Below are 19,256 nucleotides of genomic sequence, written 5' to 3' on the forward strand. Positions count from 1 at the left end.
AATGCCAGTTGCTAAAGAACAATGGCAGGAGAGAGTTCTTGCCCTCATCTCTTGCGTGTGGGCTCCTCAGGAGCACCTGGGTGGCCACTGTGGGAAACAAGATGCAGGTCTGTTTACTCACTGTTACATGTCTTCTTGTCCTGGTTGAGCTGATAGCCTGTCCGGCAGCGGCAAGCAAAGGAGCCAAGAGAACTGACACATTGATGCTCACAGCCATGTCTCCCATCAGCACAGGCATCAATGACTGGAGAAGTTTTTTAAAAAAGGACAAATCATAGTCTAGGCCTTCAAACAAAGCTGTAGGTAAGTATTGTACATCCTTGCACTAAGAGTACTAACACAGACAACTCAGGTGCTGCTGTTCCCAATGACAAGAAGCTAGGGATAGGCGAATCTGTCAGTTGCGGCTTATCTCAGTTTCTTATTTTTCCAATCTGAAATTCAGTTCTCCACATTTCCACATCAGTTTGCAGATGGCTGTTGTTGTTTCAAAGAAAATCCTCATGAAAATTCACCAGCGTTTTAAGTACAAATTTTTCCTCATATTTTTCCTAATTTTTCCTAATATCGTAAAGGAATTTCCCCAAATATAAACACAGTTGTGTATGTTATTTTCACTAATATATGCATTTTATGCACTCTTTACCCTAGTACATGCATCTTTGTAGACATTATGTGGCCGTAGAACTGCACTGCAAAATTCAAAGTGGGAATTTTGAAGGATGTCTGTTTTTCAATTTGCATATTGTTTTAGAAAGTGCAGATTTGATAGGTTCACCTTTAAATGTGAACTAAATCCAATTCCTCCCCCATCCTTACAAGAAGTCACAGCCAACCTTATCTCTGTAACAAGTCTTCCTGTGTTTCAAGTGCCACATTCACTATTTCTATCCTATACCGAAATGTATAATGTAGTCTCTATTATCTACATATCCATTTCTGAGTCTTGCTCTTCCACAGCAGGATTGGTTTTTCAAGGGATCCTTGCACAGAGGAAACAGTGTTGGTTAACAAATTCCACAGACTTTTTCCAGGTTCAGCATGCAGCCAGATTATATAGATGCTTCACTGTTGAATCTTACAACTTGTTGCCAACTCAACAACAACACCGTTGCAAAATCAAATTCATCCAGTGTGCAATTTGCATTGTTATCTAGGCTTAGGGACAAGGAGAACGACCGTCTATCTGATCTGCCCTAATAGCCGTCTGATGGAACCAAGTGGTCTTACTTACCGGCGCATGTCTTTCCATCAGCGTTGAGCTTGTATCCTGGTTTACACTGACAATAGAAGGAGCCTGGGACACTGACACAAGTGTGCTGGCAGCCATGGTCCAGTTCTGTGCACATATCAACACCTGGAAGATGCAAGTTGGTACACTGTAAACGGGGATTCACCTACTTATGTTATACATGAAAACCGATACATCAGGGTGAAGACAAAAAGTAAAAATTTTAAGATACAGGAGCAATTTGGAAGCTCACACCGCAGCAGAAGGAACTGCTGCAAGTTCTCTTTTTATATGACATCTGTCTTCACCTGGACACCTGGTTTTGATCACTACACGTCACATTGTCCTGCTGATCACACGGATCACACTGTCCTGCTCATCAGAATGATGTTCTTGGTCAGGGCTGACAATCTCTTTGGTGTCTCCTCCCAAGTACGGCGTTCATGGCCCATTGCAGGTCATGGTCCCCATGAGAAGGAAGACTATATGCACAACAATATGAACAAAGAGGAAGGGCCACAGCTGAGTGGTAGGGCACCTTCTCTGCATGCAGCAGGTCCCAGGTTCAATCTTCAGCATCTCCCAGTAGGGCTGGAAATGTCTCCTGCCTGAAACCCTAGAGAGTTGCTGCCAGTCAGTGCGGACAGTACTGGACTAGATGAACCAATGGTCTGACCCAGTATAAGGCAAGTTCCTATGTCCCTAATGCTTGACCTCTGACAGTGCTTCTTCTGGAGGACAGAGAGGGCAGTACTTTTTTTGGTTAAAAAAAATGAGGTGCCGATATTCGTATCTTGGTAAAAGTGCTGTGGTCCTTGAAAGGTTGTTGATAAAGTAATGTGGCCCTCAGGCTGAATAAAGTTCCCTACCCCTGTTTTAAGCACTGGGCTTTCCCAGGATCTTCATTTTAATGCTTCTTTTTTACTCTGTTGTTGTTTTGACTGCTGCTTTGTATTTTACCGTGCACTGCTTTGTAAGCTGCCCAGGACATGTTATTACACTGAAAGCAGAACACACATATTACCAAAAAAAATAAAAATACACTCTTGCAACTTCGTTTTCCAGCAAGCAGCCAGACACAAAAACACAACAAGTGGATCCAAGGAAGCTGCCTTATACTGAGCCAGCCTATCCAGCTCAGTACGGTCTACACTGACCGACAGCAGCGATCGCTGGGCCAAAGGATCATGAGTAAAAAGGCACAGGAGGAGGAAGAACAAGGCAAATCCGAAGGACAACTTGCATAAATGCACATGCATGCACATGCTGCAGTCAAAACTGAGAATCTGAGGTACAGAACAGAGAGATGTCAAAGATTATATGGAAGGGACTGAATTAGGGTGCTTCCAGACAGAAATATTTGGGGATAATCGTCATTCATTTTGGTGCTGCTCCCTGCTGGTTGTTCTATTCAAGCCAAATGGAGATGGTGCCCCTCTGATCACTAGGAGTCCTAACAGACAGGGAAAAATAGTACAAATAATATGACGCATAATATAATGAATAATATATAACTATCTAATAATAAAATATGCATAATTTATAAAAATATTTGTATACTGCTATTCATAAAAAACAAAGTGGTTTGCAACAATTACACACACACACACAATAAAACCATCTAAACATTTAAAATCAGAAATTGTTGACTAACTATTGCAGAAAGATATATTCTCAATTGCCTGAATAATCCTGCCGGCATAGAAACATTTTCAGAAGGTGCGCGGGTGCACACACACACTTCCTATTTAGTACTGGGGAAATTGTCTGGAATTGTTAGCTGATTTTTTGCAACCAGATTTTTATGGAATTGATGAACAATTTAATACTGCCTTTTTTCTTTTCTTCTACTTGTTGGAATTATGGAATTGTTTTTAATCATATTTGATTATACTATTTTTTGTACATTTTTCTTCATGTAAACAGCTCTTGGGCCTAACAGTGAACAGCAGAATGCAAAACTCCTAAATAAACAAAAACTGATGAGAGCGAGTGTGATGTAATGGTTAAAGTGTCAGACTAGGATCTGGGAGACCAGGGGTCAAATCTCCATTTGGCCATGAAGCTCCCTAGGTCACTTTGGACCACTCACCAACTCCCACCCTAACCTATCCGCTGTGAGCATAATATGAAGTTGGAGAGAACCATGTATACCACCTTGAGGTCCTTGGAGGAAAAGTGGGATATAAATTTAGTTTAATAAATAAATAAACAAGACTGCCGTCTGGACACAGCCTTAATAAAAAGGTGGATTATGGAGGGCAGATTCACACTCAGAGTAGGCCCATTGAAATCAAATACTCTGAGTATGGCTAACAATAGATCTTGCCCATAATTAACTATGTAGAACACCAGATGTTGGACTCCAACCCCCATCAGCCCCAGCTAGCATGGCCAATGACCAGGGATGATGGGAGTTGTAGTTCAGCAACATCTGTAGGGCCAAAGGTTCCCCACACCTGATGTAGAAGACAAGGAAAAGGGGAAGTGTAAAAAACATGTAGGGGATAGTGTTGAGGTTCTGCAAGAAGAAAGAGTTAAGGCTAAAGCTGAAAGGATTTGGGATGTCAAAAGGGGAACATGTCATCCCATCTTTTTATTCACATCCTGATCTCACACTGAAAGGCTTTTAAACCTTATCACGGTCTACAGGATGTGGCTTGAGCCTCCTCCCCCAAATCACTCACCACACAACTTGTCCTGTAACTGCTTGCCAAACTGTTGGATGAGGTCAAAGGACTCCACCAAGAACACATGCTCCTCCAGCGGGGGAGAGGCCATGGCTCGCAAGGAGTTCATGTCCGCTCGCTGCACACCCACAGCATAGATTTCAATGCCGGCCGCTCGTGCCTGAGCTGCCACATCTGTCACGCGGTCCTGGGGTCGCCCGTCAGTTACAATCACTGCCACCCGAGGTATCTTCTTGTGCAGGGGCCGCGCTCCCTCCTGCGTGCTAAAGGCCACGTTCATGGCATACTGGATGGCCAGCCCCGTCATAGTACCCTGAGCCAAGGGGACAATGGCGTTGATAGCCTTCTCCATTTCCACCCGGCTGAAGTAGGACTTGAGGGAGAAGACATTCTGGACCTGGCTGGAGTACTGGATCACCCCGACCCGTGTGGCATTGGGCCCTATATCCAGGTGGTGAATTATGTCAATCATGAAGCGCCTCATGGTTTCAAACTCAAAGGGACGGACGCTGCGGGAGCTGTCAATCACAAAAACAATGTCCAGGGGACCCGTCTTACACTTTGTTGTCCCTGGAGGGGGAAAATGGGAGAGATCTGGTTTAGCAATCTTTTAAACTGGGGAAAAGAAAACCTGTGGCCTTCCAGATGCTCCTGGGCTATAACTCCCATCATCCCTGACCATCAGCCATGCTGGCTGGGGCTGATGGGAGTCAGAGTCCAAAAACATCTGATCCCTCCTATACCTTTGGGAAAGGGTAGTTCATTCTTTATTTAAGAATATCTACATCTTGCCCTTTTGTCATAACACTGCCACAACAGGACAGCTTGCAACATATTAGAAACAACCAAAACTTAGAGACAGGTCAGAGCAGATAAACTAATCTTTATAACAATGTACCTCTTCAACTGCCTGCCAAAATAAAGTGTTTCAGGGAGGACTCCCTTCCAGCCCTAACGAAACAGGCCAGAGATCAAACTTGGGACTTTTGCATGCAATAGTCGGTGCTCTACCACTGAGTTCTTTTCATTTTGAAGAAAATGGTTGTCTGAATTGGAGAGGAGGAAGGGGCTGCAGTTTTTACAGATTGTAAGGCAAATGCAGTGTAATGAAGTTTAGGGCCTTGTGACAATCAGCTACTGAGAATTAGCATTTCCTAATAAAACAATAATCTGCAATAGCAATGACAAAGAGTGTTTTTGCCTCACACAGGGCCCCTCCAGTTGTCCTTTTTATTGTGCATTCATGATGATCTGTGCTCATGATAGTTTCAGCAAGGTTATACGCAATCCTGCTTCCAATACCTTTTTTTACCTGCTAAAGTTTCAGGTTGGACAGGCTGCTTTGTTTCCTATCAGTGCATGTCCTGTAACTTCCTGCTGAAATTCTGTAACTTTTTATATAACAAATATTCCTGGTTTGTTTGGGTTTTTTTGTCTCACCTTTGTTGGTGTTTCAGTGCAAGAGTGCCCTGCCAGGTAACAATAACGCAGTAAAGCATTACAGACCAACTAATAAAGTGGAATGCTCTGTTGATGGTCCAGTCATCACTAATGTATTATTATTTATTTATTTATTTTATTTATTTAAAATATTTATACCTCGCCCTTTTTCCAAGGAACTCAGGGCGGCTTACAAATAAAAACCATAATCAATTAAAAACAAGCAATATACAGTTTAAAACAATTAAAAATAGATTAAATCAGTAAAAGTTAAAAAAGACAATATTAGTTAAAAGCCCATCTGAATAAAATAGTCTTAACCTGGGCACGAAAGGATGAAAGTGAGGCAGCCAGTCGAACCTCGCTAGGGAGGGAATTCCACAATCTAGGGGCAGCCACTGAAAAGGCCCTATTCTGTGTTTTTACAAAGCAAGCTTGTGAGAAAGATGGAATATTGAGCAGGGCCTCACCAGATGATCTCAAAGCTCGGACAGGGTCATAGAGGGAGACACGATCTAACAGATACCCTGGACCTAAGCCGTATAGGGCTTTATAGGTTAAAACCAGCACTTTTAATTGTGCTCGGAAACAGATTGGAAGCAAGTGGAGCTGGTACAACAGCGGGGTTGTATGTTCTCTGAGCCCAGCTCCAGTTAACATCCTGGCTGCAGCTCTTTGTACCAGTTTAAGTTTCCGAGCAGTCTTCAAGGGCAGCCCTACGTAGAGCGCATTACAGTAGTCCAATCGGGATGTAACTAAGGCATGTGTCACCGTAGTCAAGTCTGACAGGTCAAGGAACGGGCGCAGTTGGCGTACCAATCTTAGTTGAGCAAAGGCACTCCTTGCCACAGCCGAGACCTGTGCCTCCAGGTTCAAGGCCGAGTCCAGGAGAACTCCCAAACTGCGAACCTGTGATTTCAGGGGGAGTGTAACCCCGTCCAGCACAAGTTGGATCCCTATTCCCTGATCCTCCCTTTGACTGACAAGGAGCACCTCTGTCTTGTCAGGATTTAATTTCAGCTTGTTCGCTCCCATCCAATCCATCACTGATACCAGGCAACGGTTCAGAACCTTGACGGCTTCCTTAGTTTCATTAGATGGAAAAGAAAAGTAGAGTTGGGTGTCATCCGCATATTGGTGACTTCGAACCCCAAAACTACGGATAACCTCTCCCAGCGGCTTCATATATATATATTAAATAACAAGGGGGACAGAACAGAGCCCTGGGGGACTCCATAGGTCAAAGGCCAAGGGGTCGAACAGACATCCCCCATAATCACCTTCTGGGTTCGTTCCTCTAGGAAGGACCGGAGCCACCATAAAACCATGCCTCCAAGTCCCATCCCAGCTAGGCGACCCAAAAGGATACCATGGTCGATGGTATCAAAAGCAGCTGAGAGGTCCAGCAAAATTAGCAGGGACACACTCCCCCTGTCCATTTCCCTGCATAGGTCATCCACCAAGGCGACCAAAGCCGTCTCAGTCCCATAGCCGGGCCTGAAACCAGATTGAAAGGGATCTAGATAATCCATGTCATCCAAAAATCTCTGGAGTTGGGTCGCCACCACCCGCTCTATTATCTTGCCCAAAAAAGGTATATTAGAAACTGGGCAATAATTACCTAATAATGAGGGGTCCAGGGAGGATTTTTTCAATAAGGGTCTTATTACTGCCTCCTTTAAGCAGGACGGTATTCTGCCCTGAAGTAAGGAGGCATTAATCACTTCCCTGACCCATTCAATTAGTCCTCCTCGGGCATTTTTTATAAGCCAGGAGGGGCAAGGATCTAATATGCAGGTGGTAGGATGCGCCTCTCCAAGGAGTTTATCCACATCCTCGGATTGAACAAGCTGAAAAGAATCCATTCTAATCGAGCAAGTAGAGGCCAAAGTTACATCCACAGAGACTGTATTAACGTTGGTGTCTAAGTCAGAGCGAATCTGAGTGACTTTATCTGCAAAATGTCGTGCGAATTCATCACAGCGGACTGTTGCATGGTCACTATCATATTCACAGTCATCACTAATGTATTATTATTGCATCAATGACATGTTGCAGAATACACCTGGGGAAAACCTCCAGTCTGGAGGAGCCCTTACCCAAATAATAATGCTCCTTTTGTGACAATGAATTCCTAGGCTATTCTTTGCAATGTTTCAAACAGTCGGTTTCAATTGGTATTTTGCATAACCTTGACTGGCAGCTTACCTAAGACTTTTGGTCGGGCTTCCGAGGCTGCTGTAAAGGCGAGCAAAAGGAGAGGGGCAACATATAGCAGCTTCATCATTCAGTTTCAAGATGATGGAATCCAAGGAAGACGTCTAGAGGATTTTCTGAACGAAGAGAGAATACCCAATGAGATTCTACACTTACTTCAGAGCTTCTGCATTCCAGCTTGCTGCTTTAGGCTGCAATCCTAACCATGTCTTACTTGGAAGTAAGTCCTATTGAATTCAATGGGGCTTGCTCCCAGGTAAGTGGGGGAGTTAATACTGCAGTCCTATTCACAAAACAACATTTGATGGTAAGTGTTCTAACTTGCTATTTGTAATAGCAAACTGGACTACAAGAACAAACAATAGCACAATCCTAAGGATGTTTTACTCAGAAGGAAGCCCTATTGTGGTCGACAGGCTTTACTGCCTGGTCAGGGTACTTAGGACTGAGACACCACCACTGTCTGTTTCTGATCTGTCCTGGGAAAAACAAAGGGCACAGAATCAGCGTTTGGATCCTCTGGGGAGCACAATGGAAGCATCCATGTCTTTATAGCAACTTTGTAAAATTTCAGCATGATGAGTTTCAAATTACTGAAGAAAGTACTCTTAATGCACAGGCATTCTCCACCCTTACTTTGTGGTTTAGCAGTATTGCTGCAGCTATATTGTGTTACAGTTCCTCATCCAAAAGGCACTGGAAGATTGCAGCTTGGCTTTCTGACACGGAGATGAGTTGGCAGCTGGACAAACCTCACTTCAGCATATAAATCGGGAATAATTTATTGCAGGCAGGCACTCTTTTTAGCCTTGTTGTGTCAAGCGTCTCGCTTATGCCTCTGAAGGGCAAAAGAACTGTGTGCAAAAAGTCCAATTGACAGCTATATACTCCCAATGCTATTTTATGGAAGGAAGTTACCTTGCTTAACTGCTAGAGCCAAACTACACATGACGCTAGCCACACAGCTCTGCTCTTAAGAGGAGGGTGGTGGTTGTTTCAACAAACAGCCATTACGGACTACCCGATCCAGATCAGAACCGTAGTGTGGGGAATTGGGGAGGTTTTAACCCTTCCTCTACCCCTTCCCCAGCTGCAAGCATGATCTATCACGCCCTGCGATGCCTGCAATTTTCATTGCCAAAAAGTATCCCATTGAAGCTAAACACAAGAGGCAGAGAGACGAGACTGTGGGGCCTCTTAATGAGCTCTGCTTCCATGTCAGTGGGGCAGAGGAATCAGCACCTTGGACAGCTCCTTGAAAGACCAACACCCAGAGTGGATTCCACTGTCCCACTGAAATGGAGCCACCAGCTGTCGCTGCCTCTCACTGAAATCTTCACATTCCAGCTTGCCATTACAAGAACTCTATAACAAAGAACTAGTGCACAAGCTTGCTTTTTCCCTCCTCCCTCCCCATCCGATTTCCTTTTGAACTGTATCTTTTATAGTATAAGCCTCGGGGCAGAGACTGTTCCATCACTGATATTTGTAAGCCCTCTGGAAGCTTTTTTTCCCCCTTCAGCTGAAAAGCAGGGCAAAAGTAAGCCTGAGCTGCAAACCAGAAAGTCCTAGCCTGAAAATATTGTCTCACCATGAAGACACTAAGAGGCATTAGGCAAGCCGTTATCTCCCAGCCATCGACCCCAGCTCCACTTCACCGCAAACTGCAATTCTGGATGGAAGCCTGACACTCTGTCAATCAACTAACATCATATGATTTCAGGTGGATCCGAACAGCTAAAGCAGCGCAGCTTGCATTCAGCGCCAAAATTAAACAGCACTGAATTAGTGCTGTGCTTGCAAAAGGAACAACTGGGAGTGCACTTTACCTGACCCACACCTGGCATCATATCAACCCTATGGCTGGCCTGATTTGGCCCACAGCCCAGGGGTTCCCCACCCATCCTGTAAGCCAAGCCACAGAGCACCCCAAAGCAAGGAATGTAATCAGCAGCAGACCAGTTAGAGAATGGGATTTTCAGAGGAAAAAGGAGAGTGGAATGATCTGGGCACAGTCAAGTGAGGACAATGAAAGGATGGACACCATGCCCAGCCTCGCAGAGTATACGTGCTATCTGATTTGGAGCTACAGGAAGCAAGAAATAAGCAGACCTCTGGAGATGAAATGCAATGGAGTTAAAAGAGACATTGGATGGCCCCAGCTCTTTGCTTTCAAAGATAAAAGTACACTGATGGTAAGGTCATGCCATGCCAATCCTTGCCAGTGAACTAAGAATCACATTCTCTGCACTTTGGAGGTATAACTCTTTTTTTTAAATCAAATTCAAGATAACTTTCTAAGTACTTTGTTGGAGTAACAGAGCAGTTTTCCCAGAAGCATATATTTGTTGTGAAGATCTCAATGGTCTCCCACAACAACCAACCATTTCAGGATCTTTTGAGGATGAAGACAGACAGACATTCTAAGGCGCAGTTTATACAGTTTGTTCTTGGTCAAGGAACGAGCTATGCATCTACATGCAGTTTCTGAATCCCACTGGGCCCTACTTATTTGAACTGGTCTATTTCCTGCACAGCATGGTGAACAAATTCCTTTGGTTCTTTTGCTCTGCCTGCAGAATACATTTACCCAAGAGGAGGCACAGCATCACGCAACACTCATGAAACCATAACCCACAAAGCAATGATGATTGCAACGGGAGCACCAGCTTGGGAGAGGGAATCACATTTTCTCAGAAACATTTTTTGAGATTGAAGCGCTAGGAAAATGCAATTTCGCTACAACGGCAGTGTGACATCACAGAAATTATCCAGATGCTCCACAAACAACTTCCGTAACAGCTGCTAATATTTAGGATAACTGTCCAAAAAGGCCCAAACGTTTACTGTCATAGTAAACACTGACTTCACCCAAAAACCAAGGCTGAAATTGCTTGCAAATTATGGGGACATGAAATGGCCTTCCAGGTTTCTAATAAGCTGGACATGCTTAGAATTCCAGAGAGTTGCAGTGTTTTAATATATCCACCAGGGGCCACTGTAATGTAAGGTAGTTTAGCCTGCTTATTTCCTTGCTGGTTCTGTGGCAGATTTGTGAATGAGGAAGGCCAGCAACATGGGAGCTTTTTTCCTCTGCATGCAGGAGGTTGTATGAATTTCACAGAGATTGCAACTGGGGAGGGATGGCTTCAATCTCCTGTCATGATGCAAACTTGAGAACAATTGTATCCCTTCCAGTACTGCGTTAACATCCAGGATAGTGACCAGCCCTAGATCCTTGTGGGGAGATGGGGTGGAAATAGCCGTCCATGCAACCCAACTGAAAGTAAACTGAAATGTGAACTTCCTTTGTTTTGCTTTGAAGTGGGGGTGTAGGTATGCTGGGGGGCAAGGGGACCCAGCCCCCCTAATTTATTTTTACAAAAAATTAATTAAATTTATTATAGAAGAAAAATCCCCCTACTTTTTTTTTGCGCCCCTCTGAACTTTTAGTGCTGACTTCAGGCCTGGGGGTGTAGGTGGCTGTATTCCAGGAATGGGGAACCTTGTTTAGCCCAAGAGCCACAATCCTTCATGGGCAACCTTTCAGGGGCAGCATGCTCATGGTCAGTTTGGCCAGAGGCAAAAGGGGGTGGAGCAATGGGTATGACTCTTACCTTTGAACAGTAGACCAGAGGTTCCCAAACTTTTTTCTCTCATGGACCCCTTGAAAGTTGTCAATGGTCTTAGTGGAGTAATGAGTTTTCTGCCTCTTGCAGCAATTGTAATGAGCTGTTCTAGATGCTGTATGGTTTTTTTATTTTTACTTTGTATTTTAGATTGTATTTTATGGCTTCTTTTATGTCTTACACATTATATTTTATTGTATTACAATTTGCATTCCATAGAATTCAAACTGTAATACAATTTGTTTGTTTGATTGATTGATTGATATCCTGCCCTTCCTCCCAGCAGGAGCCCAGGGTGGCACAACAACATTGCACTATGAAAAATAAAAGAAGCAATAAAAATACAAGTAAAAAATCAATATATTTAATGCGGTCATGCCACGGACCACCTGAATGAAGCTTGTGGGTCACTGGTGGCCCACAGACCACAGTTTGGGAACCCCTGCAGCAGACTACATTCCGGCCACCCAGAAGTCAGAGGTTTCTATATACCCTGCCCCAACATGTCTCCATTCTCCATCCACACAATCAAACAACATTACTACAGTTCTAGGGCACACACCAGCCAGCCAGGCTTCAGAAGGGCACAGAGTAGGGCTGGTGAGGGGCATGGCATGAAGAGAGGGGATACGGCTTGAGGACCAGAGGTGGCCTAGGGAAAGTCCCCAGGGCCAGATATAGAGGCCTGGAGGGGGGCCATATTCAGCCTCTAAGCCTGAGGTTCCCCACCCCTGCTGTATGCCTCGGGGGGGGGTTAATCCTATAAATTAAAATGTGGGGGGGGATGTGATATCAATATGTTTTAAAGAAGGGTGTTTGGTTAACTTATATTATTTCTTTGAAATACATATATAATTCAAAATATCATGGGCAGAGGCAGGACTCAGCCCCAGAATACATGAGATGATAATGATGGGAAAAGGGCCTTGGAGCACATTCAGAGCCAACATTTCTCAAAAGTAACTACAATCACCTCTGGCACATCAGGAAGTAGGATGGAGCTTCCTAGTCAGAAGCTGAAATTTATGCAGGCTTGGGTCTTTTATTTTAAAAATAAAGCAGTGGTGCTTTCAATTAAATAGTAGAACATAGACTTGATCTAAGTCAGGCCAAGAGAAGCTTGTGGTGGCAACAGAGGAGCAAGGTGAAAAAGGGGATTTTTTTCTGTACGAGGTGTGCAGAAGAAGGAATTTCAGCAGACGTAGCTTACAATGACAAGTTTCTCTTTTGCTTCTGGTCATTTTGTGTGGTAGATGTTGCATGTAAGCTTCCCAGATTGCTTTTCCAAAAAAAACCCCCAACTTTGTCTTACAATCCTCTTTTCAGGCTGCAATCCTATACACACTTACATGGTGGGAATAGATAATGCCACTTACCTCTGAGCAGACATGCATCGGATTGCGCTGTCAAACTCTTGCTATTCAACTCATGCATACCTCACTAACTGTGCAATACTACACATGTCTATTCAGAGAAAAATCTTACTGTGTTCTTAGGGCTCACTTTCAGGTAAAGGAGTATAGGATTACAGCCCGTGCCCACTGACCTGGGAGCAAGCCCTACTAAGCATAATGGGACTGGCTTCTATTTATTATTTATTGGGGGGGGAATGATAAACTGCTTAATGAAAAAAATTAAGCAGTGAGTAAACAGTCATAGTATTATTTATTTATTTGTTTGATTTATATCCTGCCCTTCCTCCCAGTAGGAGTCCAGGGCGGCACTATGTTGTGAAACTCTTACCCTGGGGGGGGGTGAGAGCAAGAATGACCAACCCACTTCACGTACAGCACAGTCTATGTGGTGGGGCAAGACTGCAGAGTCACTGTCCTGACACCAACATCGCTACACCTTACCTGGACTGTGCTGGGGAAGAGCAGCGGCCGGTTGGGGCTGTGCGGCCAATCAGGTGGTCCGAATGGTGTGTCCGCACAGCCCTGACATCATTGCCGCCCTGCCCCACTGTCATCTGGGTTTAAGCTGTAGCGACGCCCATGTCAGGAGAATGACTCTGTCCCATTGCACAAGCCACCACTGCTCATGTGGTTCTTAGCCATTGGTGGTGCACTGGCAGGGATGGGAGAGGTTTGGATGGGTTCACATTTTAATAAGCCTACCTAGTGCTCACTTCCCAAAACAACACAGAAACCGAAACACAGCTATCCTTCGAAATTCATAGTTCTCCAAATTTTGGGATGCAGGTCTCTAGCCAAAAAATGTTCACCATAAACACATATATTTTGGGTGTGGGAAGTGTGCATAAAATGCATACATTAGTGAAAAATGATACCCAAAAATATATCAGGGAAAATTGCTTGCAAGATGTGTCTATCAAGAGAATTGTGCACTAAAATTCTGGTAAATTTTCACAAGAATTTTGTTTAAATTGCAAACTGATGCGGAAATTGGCAAACAGAACTTAAGACTGGCAAAATGAGAAAGTGAGAGAAAACAAAGCTGACAGATTTGTCCTTCCTTACACAATACTGGAGACCTGAAAAAAGGGGGGCCAGATCACTTATTTAGGCTGCAATCTAAACATACTTACGGGGGTGTAAGCGCTATTAAGCACAATGATGCTTAGGCTTGCTCTGCTAATCCTTCTCAATGTGCAAATACTGCCTGGTCACCTATAGGTGAATTTTGTCCTCCAAGGGAACTAGGCTACTAACTCTGAACAAGTCTGAATGAATACACTGACACATTCTACAGATTTTCCCCAGCATTCATAAAAGAGATTAGACTTCAAGTGAGCTCATGCTAAACAAGACTTTGTTCATTGGCCCTAATCATTTTACACCTTGTCACTTTATGCCTTTTCCTCATTTCTAAGAACTCTTTTTAACTTCTACAGTTAATCTAAAAGCTCTCTTTGTACACATACAGTATTCTCTCTTTGCACCAGAAAGGTTTCCTCGTTCATATGTATTCAAAGTTTGACATAAAGTTGTCTCTGAGCCAAAAAGTAAACCCAAATACCTCAATTCACACAGTTGTCAGTTTAAAAAATCAGCAATTTTTCATTTAGAGGGAACTGAATACTTCCCGAGGGTCGTTGGGTGTTCCCAGTTCCTTCTGAGCACCAAAAGGTTCTAGTCAATAGGGTTAAATATGTAAATATATGCAAAAGAGAAAATAAAACATGGCAAAAAGCAATTAAGGGTATCACATCTGAACTAGTCTAACCAACAGACTTCACTCAGGAAAGCTGTTTTTGAGAAGAACAAAAACTGCCTTTGCAAAAAAAAATAATACAATTTTTAAATGAATGTTTTTTGGGAAATTAAGGTCACAGACACCAAAGTTGTATGCACAAAAAAACAGAGTGGCCAAGGTGGCTTAAAATCATTATTTAATCGATTGGTAGATCCATTGACATTTATCAGAACTCTTGACCTTTAAGCAGGAAGAGGTCCTATACAAGTCTACTCAGAAGCAAGCCCCAGTGAGTTCAATGCCAGAGAAGCATGTATGCCACTTTGAGCTCCATGGAGGAAAGGTGAGGTATAAATGTAATAATTATATATATATAGTTGCTTGATTCCACAGAACATCAAAAAAACTGCCTTGTCCTCTCTGCCTCATCGCTAAAAACCCTGGAACATACTCCAGTTCCACCCTGAGGTATGCCACTCTTAAGGAGCTCCACCAACTGTCCCTTGCTGCCCTTCATTTCTGAAATGCCCTCCCAGAACACCTACTTGGTGTCACTTCTTTTTCTCTTCATTCAATGTCAAATCCCTCTTCAAAGCTCATCTTTTACATCAGGCCCTTTCTTAACCTTCCTGCCTGTCCCACCCAACTTCCATTCCTTTATCCCAGGTTCCTTTTCATCCCCTTCATGGCCTCTCCCCACCGTCTAAATTTAAATTATAAACTCCTTGAGGCAGAGTCCTGCGAAGAGGAAAATAAAAATCCCACAGATAATTTGGACGTGTATAGCTACATTTCTAGGGATTCTTGTTCAAATTACAGAAGTGGCTGTTTCCCCATTGCAAGCCACATAAAAGCACATTCACATCTGCTTTATGTAAGCACATTCAAGCAAAACAAAAGCTCTATTCAGACGGTTGTCTTCTGGGTTAAATCAACAAGAGGGGGGTGGGGAGAGATAAGGGATGAGTCCACTGGATCTCTCGCCCCCCCAACTCTTGTTACCCTCCACAGGTTGGAGGGTGAACATCTGCTGTGGGGAGTCTGCTCTACTCACGTACGGTCCCTGCATGATGAAGAACCCTGAATTCCCAGAATTCTACATCATGCAGGGAGTCTACATGAGTGGAGCAAAATTACTGTTACAGTCAATCATCCTCCATCTCAGAGGGCAAGGGGGATAGTAATGGGGGGGGTCGAGCTAGCACACTCACACACATTCTTCCCCCTCATGTATGGATTCCACCCAGAAGACAATGCCTGAATAGGGCATTCTTAGCATCTCCTCTGGAAAGCATCCTCCAGACAGCTTCTCTGCTAGCGCCTTGAAAGTGTTCAGTGTAAAGCACCAAGGCTTGTAACAAGTTAACCTGAACCAGTAGGAGGTAATAGACAGAAAAGCAATCTATTCTTCTGTCACCGATTCCTTCTTTAGCAACTACTTATTGATATGTAGGTTGTTTTTCTCAGGCTTTACTTCCTTCCTTCTTAGATAGAGGTAGCATTAACCTCATGACTCCATAGTGGCCAGATGTATGTCTGTATTCAGAATGGCTTTATTTCCCAGGAGTAATAAACCTTAAGTTTGTCAAACCTCTGCATGCCAAACAGAGAAGGTATTCTCAGAGAGATCCTCACCAAAGAAGATAATCATTAGCATACGTGGCTAAGGGTTAAAATTCCAAAATCCCTTTATGACCAACCAAAAGGTCATGAATCAGTGAGCAAGCTGTTGAGAACTCTTTATCAGACCAGATGTTAAGGAAAGCTGGGGGGGGGGGCATGGAGGTGAGCAAAAAGCTGACTTGGTATTGAAACCGTAATGTCTGTATTGGTCAAAGAATACCTTATTATATGAGTTTTCGAAGGGAGTTGTCATGAACAGCATATGTAATTCAGAATTTACCACTACACCACTGTCCCATATGCTCCAGGGATGGAGTGATGACCCATAGGACCAGTCCAAGTCAAGTCAATTATTTTAATTTTGGAGTAACGCATTGTTGTAGCCAGTCAGTCCCTTCGACAATGAAGCTGAAACAAACCTAAGCCTCTACTGACACAGAAAAACTCCTCCTAAAATCTGCACTGTTTTTATCACTTCAATTATTTTTCTCCTCTGCACCCCTCTTTTTTCTGTTTGGCAATGCAACAATAACCACAAAAATTGTTTGGGGCAGCTGTGCCATGCATAACATTTCTTGAATTCTACAATATCCAAACCTCACCTCAACAGCAGGTTGGCACTCAGCCTGGCTTCGTCTGTGTCCAGGTTATTTCAAAGCTCAACTTGGGGAGAGAAAAAATAAACTCTGAAGAAAAGGAGAGAGAGGAAAAAATGGTCTGCTTTATTAAAAGAGAGAGAAGAGAACCAACTTTTGGATTAGCAAGTAACTTAATCGGAGAGGAATCACACAACAATATTGCTGACCATCCTGACAGGACTTCCCAGTCAGGATGGAATACCAAGAAAATATATAAACTGAATATATAAATTGAAACTGAAAACAGACAAGACAGAAAAGTACTTGTGTTGTAGAGTCTGAGGTCTGGAAAGTGAGCAGACACCCTGCTCTGGATGGAGTGGCGCTCCCCTGGAGAAATGAAGTTTGTAGGCTGGGAGTGCTCCTTGACCCAGTTCTGTACTTTTGCTCAAGCCCCAGGTGCCTTCAGTGGCTAGGATTGCCTATTCCGGCTCCAGCTGGTACTCCAGATTTGGCCCTTCCTGGACAGAGGTAGCTTGGCTGCAGTGTTCTGTGCTCTGATAAACTCAAGACTAGACTACTGTAATGCACTCTACATGGGGCTGCTCTTGAAAACAGTTCAGAAGCTGCAACTGGTGCAGAATGCAGCAGACAGGACTGGCTAAGCACCTATTACACCAGTTCTTAAAGACCTGCATTGGTAGCCAGTGTACTTTCAAGCCCAGGTGAAGGTGCTTAAATTGTCATACAAAGCCTTAAACAACTTGGGCCCCAAAATCTCTAAAGGAGAGCCTCCTCCCACATAAACCCAGAATAGAGATCTACAGGGGTGGCCCAGTTGGAAGCTCCACCCCCTGTGAAGAGTGTGGGACAGCAATGCATGAGAAGGCTTCTCTGCTGTGGCCCCCACGTTGTGGTATCTCTCCCTCGTGCCCCCCCCGGTCCATCAGACCTCATCGTTGTATACACTTTGATATCAGGTGAAGATGCACCTTTTTGCACAGGCCTTTGTGGTGAAGGATGAAGCCAGAATACCTCTATATAGTTTACTTATACTGAGCTGTACATTACTGAATCTGGAACCTCATGGTGAAGGGTGGGCTATAAATGCCTGAATGAATGAATGAATGAAGCCCTTTGAACATTCAGATGCACTGTAGTTTGTTATTATTATAGTCATTTTTAAAAAGCACTGTTATCTTTCAGTTGCACAGAACTTTAACAGTGCAAAGAGCTTTAGAATTCTTCTCTCAAGCAGCAAAGCACAACGATCCTTGCCACTGCTGGTCAGGCACTACAAGGAATGCTGCAAGAAAAGTCAGTACCTGTTTAGTGACATATTCTTTTCCCCTTAACAAGTGAAAACCTTAAAACAGGATTTGACCACATGGTTACATCAGCAGAGGAATTCAGTTCAATAATCAGCATTAGCCCACTAGCCACCAAAAAAAATTTCCTTCCTTGCTAAGCTCCCAATTTAAGGGGCCACCAATGACATCTGGTGGACGCCCTCCAAAGTCAAAAGGCCCAGGCTTACTGCCAGTGGCAGGCAGCTGCAGTGCTGCAATAAGCTTGGAGATACTGTTTTGTTTTCCTACAGCGCTCCCAAGGGAGCACTGCTCTGAGGCATTGTGGGAAATGAAAATGATATGCAATTTCCAGACCCAGCTGGCCAGCAGCAAGAGACGTGGGCAGGTGTCAGTGCACAGATGGGCCCTACCAGGGTGCTGGGACCTTGGCAACTACCTGAGAAGCCACCCAGTTCCAGGTTCCAGGCTATGGTCTGAAGGCACATGAGGCCACACCTTGCTGAAGCGAAGCAGGCCCAGGTCTGGTCAGTGCCTAGATGGGAGACCACCTGGGAACCACATGCACAGTGCCTAGAGTTTCTATGATAAAAAAGCAGGGTATAAATGTAATAAATAAATACATAGCGGCTCCCAGCCTATTGCTAAGGCTAGCATATAGTTACACTCCGTCTTCCTCCCCTTCCCATGCATTTTGTGCTACTTTTCATTTGCAATACGAAATGCACGATGTGGTGGGAAACAAAGTAGCCTCTCCGCCAAAAGCCTGGTTACACCAGAAGGGTAGATCCATCTCTCACATTTGCCCCCTAAAGCAGAATCACACTTGACACACTAAGGTAAAGATTACCCTTCCCCAGAGGAGCCAACTCCGTGTTTCCACTCAAGTCTCAAATATGAGTGTGCTTCCCAAATGGAAAGAGGAAATGCTAGCGCAATGACTCATGCAGAGTTGCAACAGGCAGTCTCTTCTAAGAGCAGGTAATTCTGCTGCACCGCTGGGCCAATCACTTCTGGTGCATTCATCACCTGGTTCAGAGGCAGAGCAAGAATTATCCATTGTTAACAAAGGCTCAATGGAAGGTGATAAGGCTAAAGCAAAGAATGATCATGCAGAGATGCAGTGGGCAGCCCCCTCTGTGGGGCTCCCAGGATCCTTGAAGTATGTAATTTCTTTTTCATGAGAATGCAGTCTAACTACTTTTCTTTCCCTTTGCGCCAGGGATCGCATATTCAGGCACCTGCCAAGGTCCACACCTCAGCAGGGGGGGGCACAGCTGATCCCCCAGCATCTTCCAGCCCTGCTGCTACTCTGCCGTTGCTGCCTACTAGCCTCCTCTTCCCTTTTAGCCTAGATGCAGAGTGCAAGTGAGTGATGGGAGCAA

The 19,256-nt window shown here is 44.1% G+C and overlaps 1 protein-coding gene across 5 annotated transcripts in view; it reads right to left on the minus strand.

Annotated features, from left to right (window-relative positions):
* The window catches only part of MATN4 (matrilin 4), a 62,983-nt gene that overhangs the window by 17,913 nt on the left and 25,814 nt on the right, over window positions 1-19,256 (minus strand). For 3 of the 5 annotated variants that reach the window (XM_061631451.1, XM_061631446.1, XM_061631450.1), the window contains 4 exons: window positions 7,570-7,694; window positions 3,919-4,491; window positions 1,235-1,357; window positions 122-244 (listed from right to left, as the gene is read on the minus strand). In XM_061631451.1, the coding sequence (XP_061487435.1) occupies window positions 122-244; window positions 1,235-1,357; window positions 3,919-4,491; window positions 7,570-7,648 (898 nt within the window). In that variant the 5' untranslated portion in view covers window positions 7,649-7,694. Of the gene's footprint in view, window positions 1-121; window positions 245-1,234; window positions 1,358-3,918; window positions 4,492-7,569; window positions 7,695-16,588; window positions 16,673-19,256 lie in introns of all 5 variants that reach the window. The other 2 variants (XM_061631447.1, XM_061631449.1) reach the window with 1 other exon arrangement.

The sequence above is a fragment of the Rhineura floridana genome, chromosome 6 (genome assembly GCF_030035675.1).
Source record: "Rhineura floridana isolate rRhiFlo1 chromosome 6, rRhiFlo1.hap2, whole genome shotgun sequence".
Lineage (NCBI taxonomy): Eukaryota > Metazoa > Chordata > Lepidosauria > Squamata > Rhineuridae > Rhineura > Rhineura floridana.